The sequence below is a fragment of the Plectropomus leopardus genome, chromosome 17 (genome assembly GCF_008729295.1).
Source record: "Plectropomus leopardus isolate mb chromosome 17, YSFRI_Pleo_2.0, whole genome shotgun sequence".
Lineage (NCBI taxonomy): Eukaryota > Metazoa > Chordata > Actinopteri > Perciformes > Serranidae > Plectropomus > Plectropomus leopardus.
The window spans coordinates 29,454,576-29,474,701 of record NC_056479.1 but is presented as its reverse complement, the minus strand read 5'-3'; the positions used below and the strand labels follow the sequence as shown (position 1 = coordinate 29,474,701).

The following is a 20,126-nucleotide window of genomic DNA, read 5'->3' as shown; positions in this document are numbered from 1 at the left end:
TAGTCTCTTGGTGATTTGAAGTGACGTCAAAGATTCTTCTGGGAATGTGCCTCTCCATATGTCCTCCCATTATCTCTCCTTTCTCTACCTGCATTGTAATTTCTGCTGTTTTGCAATGTCAGTTGTGGCCTGAAGGCACTTTCCCGCCTCACGCAGGCCGCAGCGGAGTGACTGGCATCATTGTGCCAACTTAACAAAAGAAAGACCTGCAACAAAGGAAAGACCTTGAGGCAGCTTTGCTGTGGCTCTTTATAGCAGCTACAGACGGATGATGGAGTGACAGCACTTTTCTTTACCTCTGCGGCGTTATCTGTCACGCACACCTCCCCCTTCCTGCATATCTGAGCGCCCCAACTGACAGAGACATCAAGAGCGAAAAGAGCAAATTAAAAATCATCGGAAGATACATTTTCTTGATTGTATGTGTGAAAGAATGCAGACGCTGCTCTGGATCTGCGGCGTACAGGAATTGCGAGGGGGCGTTAGACAGAAGTTGGCATTGACTTTTCTCCAGTGTTGCTGGATGAAAACAGAGGATTATTTCGCTTCATCGTGAAGCTTGTGTGTTCTCTCCGAGCGAGGACGGCAAAGAATGAAAAGGATTGAGGACAAGTGAAAATGCTGTGTATTACAGCGCAGCCCCGGCCCGTAATGCCAATATACTGTAGATCAGCTCCGCCGCAGACTAAGCTGTTGATGCTTTTTTAATCAGCGCACACGAAATACTCCACTTAATCTTGCATATCGAGTTGCACTCTTTATGGCGGCCGGGAGGTTTGACAAACAGGCCCGTGAAAAGAAAATCATCGGTTCGAATCCCCGCACCAGATGGAACGAGTGTGAACGAGTAAATCTGTTATTTGCTACCAGCGGAGATGAATGAAAGCAAAGACTTGTAAAAGCTGGAAGAGAGCAAAGTAAATCTCAGAGTGAAGTAAAGCTCACAAAGGATTATCCTTTACAGTCGAGGAGCCGAGCGGGACGAGTCACTACAGTCGTCTTTTCTCACAGACAATGTGATGGGACAAAGAGTCGGAAATGGGCCAGAAAATGTCTGTTTTTTTCCTCATAAAACGTCAAAAGCATGTGAAGATAAAATCTGATGGGAAACTGCATCTGTGTGCTCCAAAAACACATAATCTAATAACACATTTAACAAAAACAATAATCTGCCACTTTAAAAACGTGCCGTTAACCACCCAATTTGAATCATGAAAAAAATCGCCAACTACATATAAGAATAGGTTTCAAAATCTTCATTTACGCTGCATTCACGTGATGTTAGAAGGTAAGTTTGCGCAAATCTGTAACGGAAACCTGCCTAGCAGCAAATTTACGGGAAAAAAAACATCTCTGTTTTTTTTTTCCAGGACGCTCTCTGCAGCTGGACGTTGGCGTGAAGCGGCAGAGTGAAGACAGCTGGATGAGACGCTGAAGCCACAGACGAGTCAATGTGAGACATGAAGCTGGACCAGTATGGACGAAGTCACCTGGAGAGTCTGGGTGAGTCTGGACGCACGCTTCATCGTAATCCGCCTCCAGAAAGACCCCGCAGGTTTTAACCCTCTATGGTACCATGCTGCATATCAACATAACCAGTTATTTTTTACATTCATTTTGCTGTTTACGCTCACACAACTCATCCTCAGTTATTCTGAAATACTTAAAAAAAGAGCAAAAGCCGTGAGGAAACACGGACCTTTCACCGCTGCCTGATTTGATGCATGGCTGCAGGATAAAGAATGGTAACATATTGATCTAGATAAACCTTTTACAAGCATAATTTCAGTGAGTTGTGTTGACATGATAATGTTGATGACTTCATCAAATTCATTTTGAATTTCACAGGACACATTTCCTCTTTTTTAAAAATTAATTTTCAAGAAATTTTTGTGTCATTTCCTTACAAATTTCTCACAATTTGTGGTAGATTTCTTGCCAAGTTGATCATCGCCTTGTTTTCTGTATGATTAAAATAAAAAAATCAAATCAATCTGCTCATGTTTCAAAAGGTCAAAAAGCATGTGAAAAGTGTCTGAATGCAGGAAAAAAAACAAAAAAAAACTGATGTCAATCCAGGTTTCAAAGGTTTGAAATTTTCTCTTGTCTCTTTTTTAATTTCTTATCATCATGTTACTGTATTGGAATATAACCAAAAGTGTTATTTTTTCAAGTATGTCTTTAAATTATGTTTACTTTATCTATTTCATGAAAAAAAAAAAACATTTTTTAAATTTTTTTTTTACCAACAGGCATTATAATGCGTACCACAGAGGGTTAAAGAAACGATCAGAGAGGCGTCTTTATGAAGGATCAGCTTTCCTGTTTTTCATTTTTTGTTGCAGTTTTGTTGTGACTTCTCTCTTGTTTCAATAAAGTTTTTATACAAACATCCCTCCTCTGCGTGTTTCTCTTGTCTTTCAGTGTGTGCAGCCCTGTCCGGTCTGGTGCTGGTTTTACTGGGTCTGCTGGGCTCGGTCCACGGCTGTCCCGGTGTCTGCACCTGCTACGGGAACACCACAGACTGCTCCGCTGCCGGCCTTCTCTCTCTGACGCCGATCCTCGGGCTGCTGGACCCGGACTCTCTGATCCTCCGCCTGCCCCACAACAACCTCTCCTCCCTGGGCATGACCGAGCTGTCCAACCTCAGCAGCCTGGAGCTCCTGGATCTCTCCCAGAACCACTTCTCCACGCTGCAGCCCGGCGCGTTCTCGGGCCTGAGCGGCCTGCGCTGGCTCAACCTCTCTGCTAACTACTTCGGGGTTCGCCCGGTGACCTCCGACCCCGACGCGGACGTCCTCCAGGGTTTGAATGGAAGTCAAGGGAGTGCCGGCCTGAGCAAGGACGCGTTCAGGGGGCTGTGGCGGCTGCGAGGGCTCGACCTGTCCGCCAACGGCCTCCTGTGGCTTCCCAGAGGCCTGCTGGACGGGCTTCAGAGACTCGCCTGGCTGTCCTTGGCCAGCAACCGGCTGGTGGCTCTGGACCGAGTCACCTTCGAGCCCCTGGTGGGGCTGCAGCAGCTCCAGCTGGCGGGGAACCCGTGGGAGTGCGACTGCAAGCTGAGAGACTTCAAGCACTGGATGGAGTGGTTGATTTACAGGGGTGAGCGCGGCCGGCACGTCCAAACTCGTCACGTGGTGCCGCTCTGTCAGTGACCTTCGGCGTCTACCTGCGATGTTTTATGTATCCCTCTGCGTCAGCTGTTTACGCTCCCAGATGCCGTAACGGCGATGTAAACAAATGCACATGGTGGGATGACGCAGCCCATTAGGCGACAAAGTCACTAGGCGGGTTTCCATTAACCTTCGAATTGCGGATATAAAATACGCCTAATGGGAACGCTCACTTGAGGTGGTATTTTTAGTCTTTTCTAGGTCACATGATGCTGTTTCTATGTGCTTTCAGCAGGAACTGGCTCCCATGATGCAGCAGGAGCTACAAGAGCTGTTATTGCATCACATATCTTTTTTAAGAAAGTTTTGAATCCATAATTCCTCTGTGAAATCGTGGACTATCAGCTCCCAGAAATCCCTCATACGTGGCCGCTCCCACGTATAAAGGGCTCGCCTTTCTAAAAAACACACACATCCACACACGGTTATTTCTGAGAACCATCCACCTCCCCACCAGCCCGCACACTAATCGACTCGCGCTCCTTAAATTACGTGGTTACCAGCAGCTTTATCACCTTCGGTGTTTCATGCGCACGCGACCGGCTCCGTCTGGCTGCGTTCTCACGTGGCGCTGCTCGTGTGTTGCATGTGGACGCACCAGGTGGCTTCCAGACACTCGCCAGCGTACAATAACAACACCATCGCTTCTGTCCGACCTCGTTCTCATCTGACGCCGCCCAGTTGTGTTTCACTTTGACGCCGAAGATGGCTTTTGACGGCACGCTCGTACGCCAAAGCACTGACAAAGCGGCGCTATGTGACGAGATCTGAGTGCGAACAGGGCTGTTAGCAGGCCTCTCCAAACCTCAAACACTCTGAAGCTGAGGTTTGGCAGTCGGCTTTAAGAGCGTACCGGAGCGAATCTCTCTGTATTTTGAGTCTGTACTTCAAAAGCTGTCTAATCGAAGCAATTAATCTCGGCTCTGCAGGATGGATGTATGCTGAGCAAAGACATCTAAGAATAAAATGACCTCCATTTCTCTCGATCCTCCCCTGTCTCTCCTCTTCTTCTTTATCTTCCCCCTCCCGCTCTTCCCCCTCTCTTTTTATGTTTACCCTCTGCGTCTCTTTTATAGATGGGCAGGTGGACGCGATGCAGTGCAGTCTCCCGGTGGATTTGAAGGGCAGGGACATCCGCAGCGTGCCAGCAGAGATGTTCAGCTACTGCCTGCAGAATCCTACCAAAGAGGGCGCCCCGGGTTACGCCACGCGGCCTCCCTGCCCGCCCGGCCGCATCAGCAGCAACGATGAATGCGTCCGCCAGCGCTACCGGCCCGTCAGCGTCCGGCGAGCGCACGGCACGCAGATAGTCGCGGGCGTGATTTGCGGCACAGTGTGCGTCATGATGGTGGTTGCGGCGACTTACGGCTGCGTCTACGCCTCGCTCATGGCGCGCTACCAGAGGGAGATAAAGAACCGCGGCCAGCCTCTCATGGCCGAGTCCGGAGCCGACACAGACATGGAGGACGGGCAAATGTCTTCCATGACCTCGCCGGAGGAGTCGCCGCCAAAAGAGGCCTGCGGCATCGTGCACGGGTATCGAATCAGCAGCTTCTGACCCGCCGCTTCCTACTGATTTCAGATCTTCCAGGACGCTCTGGCTGCTTCTGCTCCTCAGCTCTCATCATCAATGAGACAACGTCTGGAGAGAGAAACCCTGCGGCGCTGTGATTGTGCAGGAAACCTCGGGGCGGGGACTGATTGTGCAGCTAATGGACCGGACGAGATTCAGAGAAACTGGAATGCTGCAGCACTTCCTCTAATGTATGGATGCTCTGTGAGTTGTTATTCCCCACGCTGCATCTCTCAGCCAGCCTTTAAACTCCTCTGAAGCTGCTGTTTGGCACCTTAACTTCCCCTCATCTGTGTTTTTGTTTAGAAATATGAAACCACATTTTTATTCAGGCTGTCTGTCGTCATATCTGAGCCCAACAAGCACAAGCCCCAAAAGTACAAATGTCTGTGAATCTGTGAAATGTGACATTTCTCCTGCACACTTGTTTTTTTTTAAATGTATTTTCTTATGTTATCATTGAGAAATAGTTCTTCCTCTGTTTGTTGAATTCCCTCCAAATAACAGACACCCTAAACCAGGCATGTCAAACTGGTCCACAGGGGGGCTGGTGTGGCTGCAGGTTTTGTTTCCAACCAAGTAGCAGCACACCAGACTTGACTCATTTAATCAACTGATCTCCGTCTTCAGACAGTTGATTGGTCAAAATGTGTGCTCTTGGTTGGTTGGCACAAAAACCTGCAGCCACACCGGCCCCCCTGTGGACCAGTTTGACATGCCTGCCCTAAACCCTGTTAGGGTCCTGCTGCTGTCCGGGAAATGCTGCTTCATCACCGACGAAAACTGCATTCAAACAACAGCAGAGCTGTGCTGCCACCCGCAGGCCGAGCTTTGAGCTACAACAGCTTTCAATCCAGCAAAAAACAGGGACAACAATTATTCCCAAAACAGCGAAGTCTGAGATACTGACGGAGAGCGTGTGAGGGTATCACTGTAACGTCCACGTGTGTGTTCATTTGTTCTGTCCTTATTTTCTGTGATAAGCACATAAACATGGTCTCAAATCCAACTCAAGGACTGTTGCTGAAGATAATAAACTCTATTTATCTAAACTGGATTTTTTTTCTTATTAAAATTATTCGACATGACGACGATCACAAATCAGGTGATCCAACAACAGCCAGGACACCACATTCATTAACCCTTTGAAACTTGCGCAAATAAGCAAGAAAATAGTAAAAAAGATAAACTGGAAAATTACCTGAAAACTAGAAAAAACACTTAAAAAATAAAGTAAAAAACAAACTTGGACAACAATTATTCCCAAAAAAGTCCGAGCTACGTTTGTAATGTTTCTTTTTAAACAGAAAATCTGTTTTATTGTGGTATTTACTGGAAGTTATTCACACTATAGCCAGCAGCAGGTAGCCTAGCTTGTTATTAGTGATGGTCTTTTATCTTAAACTTTCAGCTCTCTGGTGAACTCCCTCCTGCGACCTTTTTTAGGTTTTTGTAGTAAAAAAAAAGGCATTGCATAGGTAAAGCTTCATTTCAACTTCATGAATTCAACTCTTTGCACGTGCAAGGGTGCTTTCAAAGCAAGCAACAGGAATAAATAGAAACATGACATCTGTTTAAAGTTCAGCCCGAAACAATCCTTGCAGCCACTTAGGACGCCTTTTTCATCAGCTTCAGATCCAAAATTTTGTCATATTGGTGCAGTTTTACTTACTCTTAAAAGAGTCACTCTGCCATGTCTCCGCTCATCACCCCAAAAAACACATAAATTTTCAAGTAAACAAACACAGCATGCGCCTCTCTGCCCCTCCCACCTCCACTGAAAGCTGATCTCCTCCATGATGCCGTGCTCCGCTCACAGCCTGTTATCTATTGGTGGCTTCATTGGTCCGTTTATGAACATATAAACATTGCTTTATGTTAATCACATTGTCAAAGTGCTTATTACTAATTCAGTATGAGCTGGTTTACGATTCGATATGATTCAACATGATGCAATGCAATACGATACGATACTGTAATTTCATTCTTTCTCAAACTAAAGATGGAAATGAAGTTCGAGATGAAACTTCTCTCTGACGTCACACAAATACAGTGAATCAATTATAAAAACCGAAAAAAAGAAAAAAGAAAACCAGAAAGCCACAATATATCCAGGACGTCCCACAGATGAGACAAATATCACAAACACACACAGTGTTTGAATCAGAGCTGCAGCAGAGTGACTCACCTCCGGCCATCGCCGTCTTCCCCTCTGATGACACCGTCGCCGCCGTCGTGGCGATCACGTACTTCACTCCTGTGGAGAGAAGAGTCACCTCAGGATCAGCTGATACATCCGATGAAGATGTTTATGCACCAACTGAGTTAGGAGACGCGGTGGAGACGGACCTTTGTCGTTGACGGGGTAGTAGTAGAAGCTTCCAGGAGTGTTTTCCACGGCGAGGCGGTACCACAGCGGGAAGTGATCGATGGTGAACAGGTTGTCTTTATCAGTCGCCGTCAGGAACTTTCTGTGGAGTGGAAGATAAACTTTACACAACGGGCATCATGAGAGAAACGATATACAAACATTATTTTTGCTCGTATCCAGGACTTGCTCTTTATTTGTTGGTACTCATTGATTTTTGGGATTCACCAATGTTTCATTTACGTATAACAATAACGAAAGAACATTAAACTATCGATGAAAAACATCAATAAATATACAGCGTACCGTTGACTCATGATCACAAAGTTCAAAATATGCACATTTACACTTGAGCTAAACAACGGGCCTCATGAAAGAAATGATATTTAACAACGATTTTTACTCGTATCCAGAAGTTTTCTTGTTTTTGCTTTTCTCTTAAGTAAAAGAAAATTTTCCGAGTGGTCGAGAGCAGATGAAAGAAAAACATTTAGATTTGACAGACAAACTGTTGTCCATCACAAGGAAAAACAAGTTTAATCAAATTTAGATCATGTTTCAGAGGAATTATAAGGGCTGGATCATTACATTTCAGGGCTGCAGAAATGCTGCTATTCTTGGTGCACTGATGCTGTAATACTGTAAAACAGTGTGTTACAGTACACAGTTGATTAATTAGAAAATAATGGTAAGCTAAACCTTTTTTCATAATTGTGTTATTTTTCATGAAACATTTCATGGTTCCAGCTTCTCATGTAAACTGTATGTATGAGAACTTGCTGCTTTTTCTTTTAATTATTTCTAATTATTTTGAAGTACGTAGTTTCACTCCTGCAGAAGCTCTTCTTCTCGCTGCCCTTTTCTGTGTCTTCTCTCCAGTCTTCTTCGTGTGTCTTTGTTTAGGGGGCGTTACCTGATGCTAACAGGTGACTAATGATGGTTAACAGCATTTGGTCTTAAAGGATCTTAAAGGATGTGAATATTTCGTCGTCTGTCAGAGACTAACTGTGACTGCTGTCAGGTCCGAGTCTTACTTTGCCACTCTGGTCTCCACTCCTGCGTATCTAATGAGCCTCATCAGGCCGGAGCGAGTCCCGAGGAAGGCGGTCTCCACGCCGGGCTCCACCCTGCACACACACAGATGATTATTAGAATTATTAGGAATTATTATTTTATACATTGAGAACATTTTTTATTACATTTTGATCTAATTTGCAGTGAAATATCACATCATCCTAGTCGTATGTTGCTTTAAAAGAAAAAGAAAAGAAAATTGGTAAAACAAAACAAAAAAAAGTAGTTTAGCAGTATTTAGATTTTTTATTGACCCTTTGAAAACTGAGCAAATCGGCTCGATATCTTTACAAAACATGAGAAGGCAACGAGCAACAAACGAATAGATAGCCCGAAAATTAGCAGGAAATTAGTCAAAAGTACACAAAATTACATTAAATAAATAAAAGAAGAAGAAAGAAAGAAAAAAGTAAAGAAAAGAAAAGAAAAGAAAAGAACTTAAAGAGTTTAAAAAATAACAAGCAAACGAGGTAAACAACACTTGGAAAAAGTGCTTAGAAATATTACAATCATTTTTTTTTACATAATTTAAAATCGAATCATAATAATTTAGATTAAAAAATTTAGTGTTCCCTCAGTTTTTTCTCTCCTTTTTTCCCTTGACGCTTTGGGTAGCTTTAAAAACAAACATTTTCTAAAATGTGGATCATTTCTTATCAAGTTGCTCATTGCCTTTCCCCCTTTTTTTTATAAGAAATCACACTAATTTGTTTAAAATTAAAAGAGTTAAATACTTCTGAAAGCAGCACAAAAAAAGTGATGTCACTGCAGGTTTTAAAGGGTTAAATGAGATATTTTCATGTTTTCAGAGGGAAAAAAAACTGGTTAAACAGTATTTGGATTTTATTAAGAGATCTGTTTTCATGTTTTGTGTGTGTAATGTTCATAATGCAAAGTGTCACACATTAATGCCGCATCGAAAATACGATTTGGTTATTGAAATATGTTATTAAAAATTTTAAAAATGGCTCTTATATGCAGCAACTGTTTCATCTTAAAGATTAAATTATGTATAAACACACAGTGTGATCAGGTTAAACGTTATAATCTCACCTGTCGTTGAGCATCAGGGCGTTCCAGTACGCTTCCAGCGGAGCCGTTACCACGGCGTCAAACAGCGTTTGCTGCAGCAGCACCTCGTCACCTAGGCAACGGACAGAGTTTCAGATGAGTCCGAACTGTGGATAATAATTTCTTAAAAGTGATAAAATCTGATTCTCATTTTCCTTTTTTCCCCAAAAATCAGAATATTATAAGTGTGCATGTAAATGTAGCAAATATAAATGTACAGAAATAATTTTGGCGTCAGAAACCTACACTCGAGGTCCGGCTCTTTTCCCAGCAGGTAGCGGATGGCGGCCTGAAGCTGCGTGTATTTGCGGTGTCCCGGGTCGATGTCCGTCTCACAGTACGTCCTGAAGAAAAGGAGGTTTCATTAAATCAACTGACGGCTGCACAGAAACTTTTCTGGATGCTGCTGGGAGTTTAATATGTCTTCAGCTGATTTTGATACGTTGATATGGAAATTAGGGAAAATGAGGACAAAAATATTTATTTGATATATGAGAACAATGTTAGAATTGTGTGGGAAATATTTAAGGGAAAATAAAACCTTTAATAAAATAAAACTTGATATTTTTTAAAAAATTTATTACTCCCACATTCGTTTTGTAATTTAGGACACAATAAATTCTTTAAATATTTTGTGTCTTCTGCACAAACAAACTGATTTACAAAGAGTAAATCAGATAAAACCTGCTGTATTACAGTTTTCCACTTTTGCAAAAACACAATTCCTGTTTTTCAAAACTCCAGACAGGAAAACCAAAATCAGATATGCAAGATATACAAAAAATCTCTTGCAAAAGTTCAAAACATTATTTCAAAAACTATATAAACTCTTCTTAAAATTATAAATTTGCATGAACTGTACACACAAACACTGCGCTTATCTAAAACACTTTTCTACTTCTCTAATGAAGTGTGCCGAGAGTAAAAACACTTTATCAAAATCGGATTATTCTCAATAAATTGTGCTAATCTGGGCTGAGGTTTTGCTCCTTGAGTGTCGGCTTTCAATAATTGTGTAATATTTTTAAATTTTAGTGTGTAAGCTACTGTAAAGGAGCCAAACTGCAAACATGAGTTTTTGTGTGACGTTTTGTGGTTGCAGACGTACCACTCGGAGGCGATGCTGAGGTCTGGGGAGGTGAGATCGTGCAGGCCTGCGGAGGAATGTAAAACAAGAAAATCAGGTCAAATAAAAATATACAAACTGACGTCTTTTTAGAATATGAGGTTCACACATACAGGGCCCCTACAGCTTAGGAGATATTAAATTTAAGATATTTTTTTAGACTTAATAATGCATGTGCATGCATTATCAAGTGATAAACATACATTATTATAAAAGTACGCATTAGTTTGCCTTGAAAAAAAAAAACAACTATTTAATGTATAATCTGACTGGATGTGGTACATGTGTTTTGGTTCCTCCATGCTTATGTGCATGATTTAAGAATTAATTATTAACAATTATTTTATTAAGACTTGTGACTACGGTTGCAACTGTAAGAATCTCCTTAATTGAATAATCTGTAAAATTAATGATCGATTAATCGATATTTGAAAAAAGAAAATTCAAAACTGTTGCAGATTTCAAACAATAACAAAAAAGTTTCATCGGCAGTCAAATCTCACAGCAGCATACTGCATATATTTATATCTTATATCTTACTTATATCATAGGCTGATTTTTTTAAGTAAAATTAAAAAGTTCAGCAGCCAGCGTCACACGCTGTGCTCATGTGTTGTATTTTTCTAGCAAGCTTCAAATACAGCAGTTGATTTAAAAATGTCTGTGCAGCAGGGCATTGTGGGAGATCCTACCTTCCTCCACAGACACATTTCCAACAAACATGAGCTGCCCCGGACCCTTCGTCAGCACCATGCCGAAGCTGCAGAGACGCAGAGGACACACACGTCCCCTTCAGTTAACAACACAGCCGAAGATGCTGCCCTCTAGTGGTCATTTGCACATAAACATTTTTGATCAGGAGCTCTCAATATATTTTAAATTAATAAAAGAAAATTGGTTTGATTTCTTTCAAAAACATGGATAGAAGGCAATGAGGAACTTTGGGAGTAATGACCCCAAAATTAGAAAGAAACTAGACACCAGGAACAAGAAACAAAAATTAAAAGTAAACTTTAAATCAAGGACAGAACCTGGGAACGCGCTAAAAAAGTCATACAAGTTACTTTGCATCATTTTAAATATAGAGTTATGATAATTATAAATATAGTTTTCTCAACAATTTCCCCCAGCTTTTAAAAAAATAATCCTCTTAATCGAATAATTTTCTTTTTTTGTTTTGTAAGACATTTCTTGCCAAATTACTCATTGCCTTTTCAGAAGAATCCAAACCAAATTTTCTTCAACTTACAAAGGTTTAAAAACCTGTGAAAGGGATCTGAAGGCAGCACGAGAAAAGTGATGTCGATCCAGGTTATTTATTGAAAATTATGTTGACACATATATATTTATATATTATATATATTTATACGTGTTGTGTGTGTGTCTGTATTTCTATTTTTTGTCTTTATTTTATTTTTCTGCTTTTTTTTTTTTTTTTTTTTTTTTTTTTTAACTTTTTCCACAACCCTTTTTGCTCGTGTTTAGTTCTTGTCTTGTTTAGTTGCTTGTGATCTATGTTGTTAAAAGAAATCAGTTTGCTCAGATTTCAAAGGGTTAAATTAAGGGAGCGCGCACAGACAGATCCAACAACAAACTTTCAGTCCCAAAAAAACCCAAAAGCACATTTAAAGTTGTTTAAAAGACAAAAAACAGCTGCGTTTACCTGAAAGGCGTCTCGTCGATGTTTGTGTAGAAGTATTCGTTGATGAGGTACAGCGGTCGTTTCTGTCGGAGGAGAAGAGCAGCACGTTATGATCTGAGCTGTCGCTCGCTTTGAATCTAAAATCTTTATGAACATCTTTAAATCTAAAATCTTTATTCTCGCTGAACATCTTTAAATCTAAAATCTTTATCTCCAGCAGACTAAAATCTTTATTCCAGCAGACTGATCAGCAAACATGCAGACTGAAGCAGCCGGATGTGTCTCACACCTTTCTGTCATTTTAAACGGTCTTTTCTTTATTGTTTTACACTTTCATCGCATCATTTGTGAAAAGTCAAAGCACAGAAGGCTGCCAAAAAGTGTTTAAGATCTGCGCAAAAAACAGACTGAAATCAGCTGTTCAAAAACACAGAGCAGACGAGCCTTTTTCCTCCTCTTCAAATAAAACAGCAACTTTGACAAACTTTTACTGCCACCTGCTGAGCTGGAAGGAAACGGCAGGTAATAAAGGGGCATCAGAGGGATAAAGAACGAATTAGATAGAGATAGAGATAAAAAAAAAAGGATAAATACGTTTAATTATGGTTAAGTTAAATCGTGGCCTGATTACTCCTGGATGTAAATTAATATTCTAGTTAATGTGATCTTGATTTATTTTCTATTACAACTTTTAATTTGAATTATGACCAAAAATATTCTCCGTATCTCAAAGTAATACAAAACAATACATTTAAATATAAAGTCTAAATTTGCGCTCATGTGCAGTGGTGCAATGTAACAAAGTACTTTTTTATATACGTAATGTGATGTTGTCTTTTTATTTATTTTACCTATTTTTATTTATGTTTTATTTATCTTATTTCCTTTTATTTTTTGTTGCTTTTAGTGTTTTGTTTGTGTGTTTTCTGTGTTTTATATCGACATTTTGTGTCCATTTTACTTCTTTGTCAACTTCTCTGTAAACTCAGCTTTTAGAGGTACGATATAATTACATTTAGTGTTATTATTATTATTATTATTATTATTATTATTATTATTATTTACTCAAGTACTGTATCGGAGGTACTTGTACTTCAGATACGTATTTCCATTTTATGCTAATTTATTTATTCAATCATTTATTTATTAATATATAATTTAACCAAAATGTCAGAGGGAAATAGTGCACTTTTTATTCCACTACATTTGTCAGATTTTGCAGAGCTGCTTTATTATTAAAAACGATGACAAAAATCTCCTCTGGGTCTGGACTCACTGTGTTTCTGTTTTAAATGTTCAGTCTGGCATGATTTGATCTGATTGACTGACGGACTAAAAATTCACAGAGTTCAAATGTAACTATGACTCAGCACTTCTTCTTCTTCTGCTGTTAATTTTAAACAAATTGGGAACTTAAATGACATCATTTCCTGTGTGCTAATGGCAGAGTTAAGGAACCACTTTAAAAGTTTTAATCTCAGTATCAGAAACAAAACTTTTATTTACAGAGAACAAACAAAAAATGTGTAATCAGCTGTTAAACTTTAGTTCAATAACAACTAAAACTTATCAGACACCGACTGTACTATTTACATTAAAAAAAGAAGAATTACATGATTCAAACTCCCGTTTCCTCCATGTCCCCACAGTGTCTCATGACAGCAGAGACAACTGTTTTTCAGTCCAGAAAATCTCCTCAGATTTCCTCAGTAAACCTGCTTCCTCTACCAGGATCCCGGAGACTTTAAAGTCCTGAAGTATAACTGAATATTTCTGTATTTTACAAACTCAGTAAAAGCACAAACTGGACCTCACACAGACAAAAACGATCTGGGCGTTTAATCGCAGGCTTATGTTCACGTTTTACGGTAACTGATTACATTTTTAACAAGGTAACTAGTAATCTGTAACTTATCATATTTCAAAGTAACTGGTCACATGTTCGTCAGTTAATCACAGAAGAAAATTTAGTCTGCCCTGAAATACACACGAACTGATCTATTTATCATCATCATCATCATCCTCATCATCATCACCATCATCATCATCACCATCGTCATCACATCATCATCATCATCATCATCATCATCATCACCACCATCATCATCATCATCATCACCACCATCATCATCATCATCATCGTCATCATCATCACCGTCATCATCACCGTCATCATCATCGTCATCATCATCATCATCATTATCACATCATCACCGTCATCACCATCATACCATCATCATCATCATCATCATCATCATCATCATCATCATCATCATCATCACCATCATCATCATCATCATCACCATCATCATCTATTCTTTCTGCTCCACAGTCACAGAGAGTTTCGCTGGTAAAATCTTGAGTGGGAGGTCTTCGAAAGTGTAAATGTATGGAAACACCCTGTCAGTGAAAGTGTGTGTGAAGGTGTGTATGTGTGTGTTAGTATCAGGATCAGAGAACGACAGCTTTCCTCCGTTCCAGTCCAGATTCACTCGGATCCTCTGAAGCTGCTTCTGCACCACGAGAGCAGTTTTTAGACCTGATGAAGAGAGAGCTGAGTATTTACCATTAAAAAACGCTATTGTCCATAATCCAGACTCTATGAATCTCTTCCCTGGACAGACTCTGCTAACACACCCAGTGACCAGAGTTTACTGTCTCCGACCTGGACGTCCCAGCTGTGTGTCCCTGACTTAAAGCCCTCAGAGCCGAGGACAGAGCAGTACCAATCAAACCTCTCTGGATTATCAGGAAGCTGCTGTCTCTTTCCTGCTCTCACGCTGGTCAGATCCTCAGACAGGATGAGTCTGGATGAGCAGTGTTTGGGTCCAGAATCAGAGGACTGTAGGAGACCATGTCCTTCATCTTGTTCCAGATGTTGAAGGTGAGGTTGCCCAGGTGTTTGGCCTCGTCTATCAGAGCTCCTGAGAGCAGCTGTGGATCCTCCAGCAGGAGGCGCTGCTGGACTCTGTCCACCGCAGCCTGGTATCTCTGCAGGAAGGAGACGTCTTCGGCTCTCAGCTCGTCCTCTGCGTCTCTGACCGTGTCTGAAAGAGCCGCTATCTCTCTGCTCAGAGCCTCCAGCTCCTCCTTCATCCTCTGACTCTTCTGCTCCTCTTCCTCCCTCAGTGCAGCCATCCTGGCCTCCTCTTCCTCCTCCAGAAACTGGTGGAGCTTCTTAAACTGCTCCTTAATCTGCGTCTCTGTGCGTCGGGCCTGGACATGAATGTGAGCTGCTGTTTGTTCAGACTTCACTTTAACTCGTTTAAAAACCTCTAACTTCTCCTTTAAGGGCTCCAGAGTCTCCTGAAGTTTCTTCTTGTGTTGTCGTGCAGCTTCATCGACGGGTCTGAATCTGTGGTCGCTGTGTTTTTCTGAATCTCTGCAGACGACACACACCGGCTGCTGATGGTCCAGACAGAAGAGTTTGAGTTTCTCTGAGTGCAGACTGCAGAGAGCCTCTGAAGCTCTCTGATCTCTCTCCTGTAAGAGACGCTCACACGGCCTCTTTAAGGCAAAGTTAGGAGGCAGTTTTTCATTTGAGTGTCTTCTCTTACAAACTGGACACTCTCGTGTTTGTCTCTGTGTCCACCAGCTCTGCAGACAGTCTTTACAGAAGCTGTGGCAACACGACAGGATGACAGGATCTTTAAAAACGTCCTGACAGACAGAACAGCAGAGATCGTCCTCGAGTCTCGAAGCCATTTAGTCTCAGAGTGAAGCAGGAAACACAGCAGGCAGACAGCTCAGACACTCCCTGTCCCCAAAAATTTACTTTCACTTTGAGTCTTTGTTTCTGTAAAACTCTCCTTCACTGAGTTCAGTCTGCAGCTGGTTGAACTGGTCGTATTCCAGTATTCCCAGTATTCCCAGTATCTCCTCCTGTAGCTGTCCTCTCTCAGTGGAAGTTGTGGTTTTGGTCTGAAGGTGAATTGTCCTCCGTCTCTCCGTGTGTCAGTGTATCGTCTCAGTGAGACAGAATAAAAACCTGTTTCCTGTTTGTCTCCAGTGAGTCAGCTGATGGGCGGAGCTTCATCATATCAGTTTGTCAGGTCAAACTTTCGTCCAAACTGGTGACTGATTAATGAAGAAAACACAAACGCGTCGTCCCCTGTTGATACTTTTTACTACTTTTGTCTTTCTCGTGACTGTGTAGTTAATTCACACAAGAAGCTATTTCAAATCTAATCACACAAACTAAACTTTTCAGCCTTTTCTTCAAACTAACAGAAAATCATGAGTTTGAAACATAAACCTGAGCCTCAGGCTACGTTTAAGCAGAGCTCCGTTTACTGTGGTTTTTACATTTATTATCTTGATCGTCTCAGACTCTGGCTGCTTCATACGTACAGGGATATTTTCATACAGCAGCTGCTGTATAAAAACAGGCCTAATTTTCTAATAGTAAAGTTTAGACGCTGTGTAAAACCTAAATAAAAACAGGATGCAAAGATTTGCAAATCTTTTTTCAACCTATATTCAATAGAATACAGTACAAAAACATGATATTTAATGTTCTAGGTCATTAAATTTACTATTCTTTTTATAAATATACACTCATTCTGAAGTTCATGCCTGCAAAAATTTGCAAAAATCAGAACTGGAGCATGTTTACCGCCGTTTGACGACACCTTTTCTTTTAACAACACTCGGAAAGTGTTTGATAACTGACACTGACAGCTGATGTTTTTAACGTGAAATTCTTTCCCCTTCTTGCTTTTTTCTGACGTCAGTGTGTAAACAGTCTGAGGTCTCCGTTGTCGTATGCTGTGCCTCATAATGGTCCACACATGTTAAATGGGGGACAGATCTGGACTGCAGGTGGGACAGTCGTAGCTGCACTCTTTTAATACAAAGCCACGCTGTTGAAACACGTGCAAAATGTGTCTCATCGTCTCGCTGGAATCAGCAGGAACGTCCCGGAAAAAGACGTCATCTGGATGGCAGCACATGTTGCTCCAAAACCTGTGTGTACGTGTCAGCGTCATGGTGCCTTCACTGATGTGATGTGATGTTACCCATAATGCATGCAATGAAGTTTGAGCTGGTAACAGTCTGGATAGTCCTTTTCCTCTTTAGCCCAGAGGACACGACGTACAAAATTTCCAAATTTCTAATTTCCATTTTGTGTCAGTCCATCTCAGACGAGCTCAGAGACGTCTGCGGCGTTTCTGTTGGTTGTTGATATCTGGCCTTCACCTTGCATGGTAGAGTCTGAACTTGATGAACTGTGTTTCCTGACAATGGTTTTCCAAAGTGTTCCTGAGCCCACGTGTTCAAATCCTTCATACGGTCATTTCAGGGCAGTCTGAGGGGTTGAAGGTCACGGCTGCTCAGTGTTGATTTTCAGCCTTGTCCCTTATAGAGTGGTGAAGGCATGGCGTATTTTTGTAGGCCAACCAGGAAGTTAGGATCACTCTGGCTGCCTCGTCAAAAACCTTAAGAGATTTTTGAATGGGATTTTTCGATTATCGCCAGAAATGAGCTCTGTCTAATTATCAGCTAAAATTAAAAGATAATTCAGAAATATTAAAAGGTAAAAAGACAAATTAAAAGATGAATTAAAATTCAACATCACCATTCAACATCAAGTGATTTAAAAGAAGTCAGTGATTCGGCCAGCCTTATCTCCTCAGGCAGGTCGCTCTGAAGCCGAGGGGCCTGATGGCGAAAACACGAACCTTTGGTGTGAGCTTTAGTTGAGCTTAGATTTTAAGCTTTGTGAGCATCCCACAACCTTTACAGACTATTGTCGCTCCCAACATTTTTGCCTGTTTCTGCAGACATCAACCTCAGAATGAGTGTGTATTTATAAAAAAATGATAAAGTTTATGAGTTTTTAACATTAAATATAATGTCTCTGTACTGTATTCAACTGAATAAAGGTGGAAAAAAATTGTAAATCACTGCATTCTGCTTTTATTTATGTTTTAAACAGCATCCACTTGGAAACTGGGGTTGTGAATGTGTGCAGGTTTAACAGGAACAGGTTTCTGTTTCTCTTTTCTCTGCTTAATAAAGGCTTGTGTTTCTCCTGCGTATATTTATCTAAATGATTGGTCACACTGCTTTTACACATCGCACCAAGTGTTTTGAAATTAGGGTTTTAGATACTAAGCTTCCTTTTTTAATATATTTTTTTACCAGTCTGGGGATTTGTCTCTTTAAGATGTCAGCGTCATTTAAACCACTTTACAGAGTTTTGTTCTTCATGTGTAAAAAAACACCTTCATAATAAGTAACATACATTAATAAAAAGGAACTTTCCACATCCTAAAATCATCAGAGACCACTAAACAAAGAGGGCTGTCCTCCCACACATCTGGCTGGACCGCATCAAGCTCTTAGACAGCGGATTACTGACTTTTGGACGGTAGGGTATATGGGAATAATTTGGGGAAATCATATTAAAATACTGTGCTGAACACAATGTGAACTGATTGATTCCTCACCCCTTTATCCACCGATGCTCTGATGCTCAGCGAGATGCTGCCGGTCTCTCCCTTCACCATCGCCGTTCTCAGCTGGAAGTGCAAACCAGACAAAAAGTTCAACACAAAGTTAAACTGGTTTTTATTCCTCTCAGACTGGAAAATTAGTCCGTTAAGTTTAAAACTGTAATTACCTTCTCGTCTGTATCCTCCCACTCCACCACCTCGGACAGATCCACGCTGTTGTAGTTTGGCTTCGGCTTCAGTTTCTTTCCATCTTTGTACTGCAGGACAGACGACAGTGTTAATGTACACACTGATAGCACTGAAATACTCTATAACTGTACTTATAAATACTTTATATCATCTTCCCTTAATGTACCCTTAAGGACAGAGATTCGTAACGCCTTTTGCTTTTGCAAAATGAGGCCAGTCGCAGCAGCCACATACATGCTTTTAGGATTGTAGGACATTTCTCAGATATTACTATGTTTCTAGGATTTTGGGAAGTTTCTTTGACTACAGTACATATTCCAAGAATTTTAGGATGTTTCTAAGGTTTGGGGATTTACGAAGATTTTGGGATGTTTCTAGGACTTGGCAAGGCAGCTTTATTTGTATAGCACATTTCATACGACAAAGTGCTTTATAGAGCAATAAAATATAAAAACATCATAAAAGATGCAGATTAATCAGAAAAGAGAAAATAGATAAGAAATACAAGTTTATAAATAAGTTTGTAGTTATTAGCGGGTGGGGCAGGCAGTGTAAAAAAAAAAAAAATGTTTTTAGCGTTGACTTAAAAGTTGTCAGAGTTTCTAAAATTTCAAAAATTCTAAAATTTAGGAGGTTTCTAGGATTTTATGACATCTCCAAGATTTTAGGACGCTTCTAGGACTTTAGTATATTTTTAGGATTTTAAGACATTAGGGTCCTGACCTCTGTCAGGAGGTGTGGGGGATCCTCCGCTGGCACTTTTTTGATAAACAAGATCTATTTGGATGCTGCTTCATGCACTTTGGCACCTTATGTATAATAAAAGTACATATACTGTTTATATGCCAAGTGTGAATCAATTTGCTTTTATTGTGAATCAGAAAATGGTTGGGGGGCCACCAGGCACCCTTTCAGGAACCGGATTTGGCCCCCAGCCCTGAAGTGGAGTATCACTGCTTCAGGACATCTGCTGCTCTGTATTCATTAAATAGAGATCTTGAGTTAAATCTGTCGTCTGCAGTCATGTTGAACTCACCAGAGGTCGAAGGTCAGGGTGAGCCAGGATGTAACCGTTGTTGGTGATGAGGAAGGCGTAGCCGTGAGCTCCCAGCTGTGGAAGAGGAAGAAGAAACACATAGACAGGAAGCTCCAGGAATGCTGCAAATTTAAAGCTTTTATTGTGAAAAGCAACCAACTTTTCTACACATCCAATCGGGAGCTCACCATGTATCTGGGCGCCAGCTTCATCACCTCCATCAGTGGGATGTCGGAGCCGACCACGCCCAGCAGGATCCCATGGGACAGCTGGAGAGACAGGCAGCAGGGTTACTATGTTACTACTGTATTACACAGAAGAAACATGAATAAATAAATGCAATATGTGCAATGCCAAAATCAGCTTATCAGTATGGATCATAAAAGTTTGAACAGGCAGTGCAGGGAGAGTCAGGG

The 20,126-nt window shown here is 41.1% G+C and overlaps 2 protein-coding genes and 1 pseudogene across 2 annotated transcripts in view; 1 reads left to right on the top strand and 2 right to left on the bottom strand.

Annotated features, from left to right (window-relative positions):
* Nucleotides 1–1,460: 1,460 nt before the first annotated feature.
* Nucleotides 1,461–4,731, top strand: LOC121956891 (leucine-rich repeat and transmembrane domain-containing protein 2-like). The gene is made up of 3 exons (XM_042505320.1): nt 1,461–1,503; nt 2,425–3,102; nt 4,250–4,731. The coding sequence occupies exons 1-3, from the start codon at nt 1,461–1,463 to the stop codon at nt 4,729–4,731; spliced, it is 1,203 nt and encodes a 400-aa protein (XP_042361254.1).
* A 56-nt stretch (nt 4,732–4,787) lies between these two features.
* LOC121956328 (voltage-dependent calcium channel subunit alpha-2/delta-4-like) overlaps nt 4,788–20,126 on the bottom strand; it is a 47,880-nt gene continuing 32,541 nt past the window's right edge. Inside the window, 13 exon segments of the mRNA XM_042504474.1 lie at nt 4,788–4,882; nt 6,935–7,003; nt 7,096–7,217; nt 8,149–8,241; nt 9,242–9,332; nt 9,506–9,603; nt 10,368–10,413; nt 11,078–11,145; nt 12,049–12,110; nt 18,480–18,551; nt 18,653–18,742; nt 19,711–19,785; nt 19,899–19,979. Coding sequence (XP_042360408.1) covers nt 4,788–4,882; nt 6,935–7,003; nt 7,096–7,217; nt 8,149–8,241; nt 9,242–9,332; nt 9,506–9,603; nt 10,368–10,413; nt 11,078–11,145; nt 12,049–12,110; nt 18,480–18,551; nt 18,653–18,742; nt 19,711–19,785; nt 19,899–19,979 — 1,062 coding nt within the window.
* On the bottom strand, nt 14,275–15,979 carry LOC121956885 (annotated as a pseudogene).